Here is a 6,462-nt window from a genome sequence, read left to right as displayed (position 1 = left end):
TAGCAGTCATGGCACCCTGGCTGTGCCACCCCTTGGAAAGCCTTTTTTTAAAAACAAAACAAAAAAAACCTGTGTAGATTTGGGTTCAGCTTTGTTGCCTTTTGTCCCACTGAGCTCCTGCAAAGGTAGCAATGGCCAATTTGTGGCTCCAGAGATCCCAGGCTCAATCCTCCCAAGCTCAATCCCAAAAGCACCAGTTTTGGCTGCAAGCCCAGTTCACAGCACCCCCACGCTCCAATCTCGCAGAAACTGCAGGGTGTAGATGCTGTAGCAGGCTGGGCAGCACAAAGCAAGCCTGGGAAGGGATGAGACTGCTTCTCTTGAGGGATTTTGCTTTCCTCCACTCCAGGTCTCCAAGAACACGCTGGCATTTTTATCAACTCCCCTCTGCGAGCAGCCCTGTATGAATGCACTGCCAGCACAGTCAGTTAGACTCTGCTCTTTTATTACTATTTCCTTCAGCATTGCAATCCTTGGAACACGATACGGCACTGCTTTAAAAAGGTATTTACACATATCCCAGCATCATCCCCCTTGTCATCCCAAGGAGCAAGGCCTTGGCTGGTGCTAAGAAGCAACCAAGAGAAGTCTCTTGCGGCCTTTCTAGTGGAATGGCAGCAATGACAGAGGGCAGCATAGCTACTGCGATGGTTTCGGTCGCATCCCTGATGAAATAACAGCATGGAGATGAGAGACAGCGTTAATCTATCTCCCCAGCCAGGGCTAGAAGCGCTTCATCTGGCGGCGTTCTTGTCGGCGTTGCTTCTTCTCGTTTGGCTCCTGACCAGCAGGTGAAGAGTCGGCTGTAAGCCAGGGCCCCAGGATGTTCACCCACAGGAGGTAGAGAGCACGCCCCGGAGCCTGCAAAAACACAGGTCACTTTGGGGACAGCTCTGACAGGGTAGTGCTGCAGGCAGGAGGGCTGGACCTACTGAGGAAGCCAAAGGAGCTGGAGTATCTGTACAGGCTGGATCAGGAGCATCACAGGATGCATGGAAATCAAAGGCAGTGGCAGGTGTCCAAAATAAATGGCCTGACTTCATATGGTTTAAGAACTTGCATACATATACAGCCATCAGGCTTCACATATGGAAATACCAGCATCAGGACTGAATTATGCAGAAAGATTCAACTGCCCAGACATTCTGCCTCTCCCTTCTTCAGAAAACACCCGCATTTCTCTGAATTAAAAAAACAAGTGATCGAGATGGTCTTCAGGGGACAGCGAGCCTAGGCTGCCCCCTGCCAGGCCAGCTAGAAAGGAACTTGTGAGTAAGGACTGAAAGGAGAGAACTTTCTTTGCTCCCAACATTGCCTTGTCTTATCAAAGCAACTGTGGGATTTTTTTACCTAACATGAGACTTTTTGTCCTTCTGCAAAAGTAGTTTTAGCTGGGGGCACATGACAAATGTTTCAGGAGTAGAAAGAGTCTGATGTGTTAAGAGGAGACCAAAGCCTACAGCATTTTATCTACCAAGTGGCACAGTGTCCAGCAGTTCCCGGCCTCAGTCTGGGCTGGTGAATGACTGAGAAAACCAAACAAGAAGAAACACAGGCTGTTTGTCACAGTCACAAAAAGACTCTAAGCACAAAGATGGCTTTGATCTGCCTCATGTTTCTTACTGCCCTTTCACAGGACCAGAGAGAAAGGCCAAGGCCAGCCTAGTTTTTGCATGGTTGACCCAGAGGGATCAGGACTTCTATCCCTTGTACAGCCTCATTTTTAACAAGATTTGACAGGGAGATTAAAAAATTTATCAGAAAATAGTTTTGGTCTGAAACAGGACACTGAAATTAAATGGATAAATAATGTCCTCAGTCATGAAGACAGGGAAAGACAGGGACAATGTAGAGCAATAAGGAAAACCACAGGGGCTTACCAAGAGCCAGAAGTACCAGACATAAAGCGAGAAGCAGCTCAGCACTTGGACTATAGCTGTCAGCAGGATCACATCCTTGAGGTGCCTGAGGGAAGAAAAGCAAAACATTAACCTTCTGTTCTAGCCCCTGCCGAATACACCAGCTCCTCTGCCAACACAGCCTGTCTACACTGCCTCCGGGGAGCAACCCTGCCCAGCCGACCGAAGAGCTGTCCCTGCACCTGCGCTTTGCCCCACATGGTGATCTAGAAGAATCAGAGCAGAAAACAAAATAAAGAAATAAAGCTGATGAGCTAAAGAGCTAGGCTCCCTCTGAAAAGGGACACTGAGAAAGCTGAGGGATGGGGGGGGGGAGAGGGGGGGGGAATCAGCAACAAACCCACCACCCTCACAGCCTACAACAGAAGCCAGCACCTGCCAATTTGACATGTATCATGGCATAAAGTATAGCTGCCCGTGGCTGGCTGCAATAAAGGGAAGCATGAATCTTCCCTGTGCCATTTCACAGGCTGACAGACACACTCAGGATCACCAAAGGGCCGGAGTGCTGCAAGGACATGCACACCATCACCTGCAAGCTGAGCTACAGCGACACATGTCTCCCCCTCCCCTCCTGCTTATCCGACTCCAGGGTCTTCCCCACCAGCCTGAGGCAGAGCTGAGAGCAGCTACAGGGAGGGGAACAAGCTGCCCACACCTCAGCCACCACTCTCGGGGGGGGGGACGGACGGGACCTGACACCCAAGAGAGGTGAACAGGGATGAGGTTTTCAACACAAGCCACAGGGAGTGCCATGACAGGTTAGAAATATGCCAACTTTCACTCCCATTAAATCATCATCTGCTGGAGTAAGAAACGCTCGAATCACATCCAAGAACAGAGTCAAGAAAACAAAGGCAAAGGCAATGGTAATGAAACAGCTCGTCTCATTCTGGCCAGCACAGCACAAAGCAAAGTGACCAGAAACAACTGGTTTAGGCTGGGACACTGTCATCAACTCCAGACAGTGCAGAATCCACCATCAATAGCTCTGTGATGAGACACTGAAGTTCAGAAATCTCATGCATCACCGGAGGCCAGGAGGGTGATGGCAGAGCTCCCATGAACCCAGCTCTCCCAGAGACCAGCAAGATCGGTTTTCCTCAACCCCAGAGGAACACAAAGCATCTGTTTCAGTTACAGGCAGCATGAGAGAAATGCCCTCGTATCTGCAGCATTCCAGAAGCTGCTCCAAAAGAGCATGCATTCATCAGCTGTAGCACACTCAGCTGAGAGGCAAGAAAACATCCACCGCTTTCTGAAAGTAACCGCTGGCCCAGACTGGTTCCCTGATCCCCAAAGCTAATTTAGAGCACTTCACCAGACAGACACAGCCGGTGGGAGGAGCACTGAGTGTTTGTTAACACTTCATGTTCATGTAGCAAGCTTAAACTACTGAGACTTGCACTCATGGCTGAGGGCTCTGCACAGGCTCAGGTACAAAAGTACAGGGTAAGGATAGGAACTTCAGCTGCGCAGGTTTTGTCTTTACAGGTCCGCCTCCTCCGTGTTTTGCACAACCCATGCCTCGGACAAGCATCAATTCACTTTAACGTGTCATAAAATTCACCCCAACAGTGTACTGCTCAGGCAGAAAAACCTTGGAGCCTCAGTACTAAGGGAAGCACCACGACTGCAACCAGGACTGCGGCAGTGCTACAGCTGTACCCACCACCTTTTCAGAGCAGGCAAGGGGATCCCTGTGCTAACGCCTGTCAGTCATTTCCCCTGACAGCACCATCACACACAGGCACAGGGCAGTTACTGGGGCACCCACTCTGCCTCGGTGCCTTATACATCTCCCAAAGGCATCCCCCAACTAAGGGGATAGGCCAGACAGCATCAAACTTCTGTATCTTCCTTACCTGACTGCCCCATGCTGTGTTTCACAAAAAAGGGTATCCAAACTACCTAACACTTCCACTCAGAACCAAAACAATGTAAAACTGGAGAAAAGTGCTCAGCTGACCAGCAGGAAAAAGTCCCTGTAGGATGAAAAGGACATAAAGCGCCTGGCTCACAGAACACACTGGAAATAACCCCTTCTTTACAGACACCTCATCCCTCAGCTGAGTCCCTTATCTGAGTCACTCTGGCTGCAGGTACAAGATTTACTACTCCACTAAAAAAAACACAAGACGAGAGCTCATCCTGTGCAGAGACAGCAGGTTCTGTGCCGCAGAAGTCATTCTGACTGCTGATAACATCCCTGGGCATCTGCTGGGTGCAGAAATAAAACTTACGTTAAGAAAACCAAAAATATTTAAATCAATACATGGCCCTTCCAGCACAAGAACACTTGATGTGATGCAGACAACTCTGCTGGCAGCCAGGCCCCACTGTGTTTCTTCAAAAGCCTGGCAGCAAGGGAAAAGTGGAGGTAAACCTGGAACTGGAGGCCGAGGACATGGCAGGGAAGGGGACAAGTACCCCAGGTACCTCACTGGGCACGTGCTGAAGGACCCCAGCAGAAGGTGGGAAGGTGGGCCAACGGACAGAGGTGAGGGCAGGGAGGACAGAGAGAAAGGCCTGATGTGTCCACAACTGCCTGGCAGTGTTCTGTAACTACTTTGGGGCTTACCGTTGGAAAACAAGTAAATCTAGAAGGTATTTCTGCTGTTTCAGTATTGTTACCTCCTTATTTTATTTAACAGTGCTTTGCAGGGATTACTGTTGTGTGTTCCTTGACTGAATAAAAAAGTTACAGCACCACCAAGAACATTGGACAGGCAAACACTTGGCACTGTCTGCAGACAGACACGAGGAACACACAAGCAGAAGGGGCAGGAAAGGCTGAGGAGGTGAGAGCAGCTGGCTAGGACAGAAAGCAGGTTTTTCTTATGTGTAGAACAGTTCAAGATATGGTCAGTTTGCAGCCAGGATGGAGTAACTGGCAGTGTGTGCCCCTCTGCTCTGTCAAGCAGTGATGGTTTAAAAAGAAAACACATATCTGTGTGTTGCAGAAGCATGTCAGCGCTGTTCCTCCACTGAAAGACTGTTGTAAGCTGCTCCAGCTGATGCGTCTGGGATCTCCTACCTGCGTGCCTCAGCCCTAAGGTTCCAGGCTGACCTACCCACACAGCAGCTCACAACCAGTGCGCACCAGATCAAGCGCTCAGATAACAAGAAGTTTAGGTACGTTCCCAGAAAAAACGGCTACAGGCTTCCAGCAGCCCCATGCCCATGCCAGTGGGCAAGCTGGGGTGGGAGCAGAGGCCTGGCCTTCCCCTTTGAGGGCTCCCCTGGCTCTGCATGCACGCTCAGGCAGCAGGTCCTGCTCACCTGGACTCGTGCGGGTGTGGACACTCACTCTGCCATCCCCTGCTCCATATTCAGGTCAATTCCCCCGTCGGCAAGGCTGCCATCGTCTGTGAAAGACGGCTTTGCCATGGAGCTCATGGACCGGTAGCTGGTGCCATAGACCACGGAGCTGAAGACGAACGCTAGCTGCAACAAGGGAACACGCGTCAGCCGCCAAAGCCGCGATCCCCGGGCAGGGTGGCGGGGCCTGCTGGCCTTGCCCATCACGGCAACCGGGAAAGGAGCCGGCTGGCCACCGGGCCGGACCCAGGTGCCCCCCATCGGGGCAGCAGACAGCCGTGCAGCGGGCCGGGCGCTCACCCACGTCCAGGCGGAGGCAGCGGGGTAGAAGATCACCAGGTTCACCACGACGTAGACGCCCTGCGGAGAGAACACGGCACGGCTGTCTGCCCTGCCCGGCCCCGCCCGGGGCCTGGACCTCCCCTCCCCGTCCCGCCCGCCCCCGGCCGCACTCACGGAGGCCCCCAGGATGATGCGGAGGTAGAAGCGCAGCGTCTCCCGGTTCTCCTCGAAGATCTGCTTCTTCCCCTTGGTCCCCGCCTTCCCCTTGGGCTGCGGAGCCAAGAGAGGCGGTCAGCGGCCTCGCCCGCCCCGGGCCCCCGGGCGCCCGCATCCCCGGCCCCGCCACTCACCGCCATGGCCGCACCGGCTCCGCTTCCGGTCCCCGCCGGAAGTGCCCTGCGGGAAGGGCCCCGGACACGGTGGCCCGGGCCTACCTCAGGCGGGGCAGGGGCAGGGGCAGGGGCAGGGGCAGGGGCAGGGGCAGGGGCAGGGGCAGGGGCAGGGGCAGGGGCAGGGGCGGCCGGGACCCCCGCGCCCGTCCCGGCTCCCCAGCCCCAGGCCACCCTGTGGCCTTTCCCGTGCAGCCCGCGGGGCGCCAGTGCCTGCTCGCCCCACTGCAGCCCGTCGCCTCCCCTCGGCTCGTAGGGGAAGGTCCCCACCAGTACCCCGGGCACCCCGAGCCCGGCCTGAGGCCGAGGGCCCCGCCACTCCCGCCGGCTCCTGGGAGGTGCTGGGACGCGTGGGGCAAAAGCTGGAACAGCCTCCCTTGGAACAGCCTCTTTGTGGCCAGGATGCTGCTCTCCAGGCCTCAGGCCCAAGAGGTGCTGGCCTGCTTGCAGGAGCTGAGCCTGGCCGACTTGTCACCGGGACCGCTGGCAGCAGCCCCAGGCCTTCCCAGCTGGGAACAGCCTCGGCTGGAGCCCCACGGCCACCTTCCTCG

The 6,462-nt window shown here is 54.5% G+C and overlaps 1 protein-coding gene and 1 long non-coding RNA gene across 3 annotated transcripts; both read right to left on the bottom strand.

Annotated features, from left to right (window-relative positions):
- Positions 1-428: 428 nt before the first annotated feature.
- On the bottom strand, positions 429-5,906 carry TMEM208 (transmembrane protein 208). 2 transcript variants are annotated; one of them, XM_055726757.1, is made up of 6 exons: positions 5,873-5,906; positions 5,697-5,792; positions 5,541-5,600; positions 5,230-5,366; positions 1,881-1,965; positions 429-861 (listed from the first exon to the last, which is right to left on the bottom strand). In XM_055726757.1, exons 1-6 carry the CDS (start codon positions 5,876-5,878, stop codon positions 724-726), a joined length of 522 nt encoding a protein of 173 aa, XP_055582732.1. In that variant the 5' UTR covers positions 5,879-5,906; the 3' UTR covers positions 429-723. The 2 variants fall into 2 exon arrangements, with proteins under 2 accessions (XP_055582732.1, XP_055582733.1); XM_055726758.1 differs by lacking the exon at positions 5,541-5,600 and having other exon boundaries at positions 5,873-5,899.
- LOC129737357 (uncharacterized) lies at positions 1,028-1,874 on the bottom strand. Its single transcript, XR_008735122.1, has 2 exons — positions 1,351-1,874; positions 1,028-1,181 (listed from the first exon to the last, which is right to left on the bottom strand). It is a non-coding gene; the product is annotated as an uncharacterized LOC129737357 (long non-coding RNA).
- Positions 5,907-6,462: the final 556 nt, after the last annotated feature.

The sequence above is a fragment of the Falco cherrug genome, chromosome 14 (genome assembly GCF_023634085.1).
Source record: "Falco cherrug isolate bFalChe1 chromosome 14, bFalChe1.pri, whole genome shotgun sequence".
In the NCBI taxonomy this organism is placed as follows: domain Eukaryota; kingdom Metazoa; phylum Chordata; class Aves; order Falconiformes; family Falconidae; genus Falco; species Falco cherrug.
This window is presented reverse-complemented; position numbering and strand designations above follow the sequence as displayed.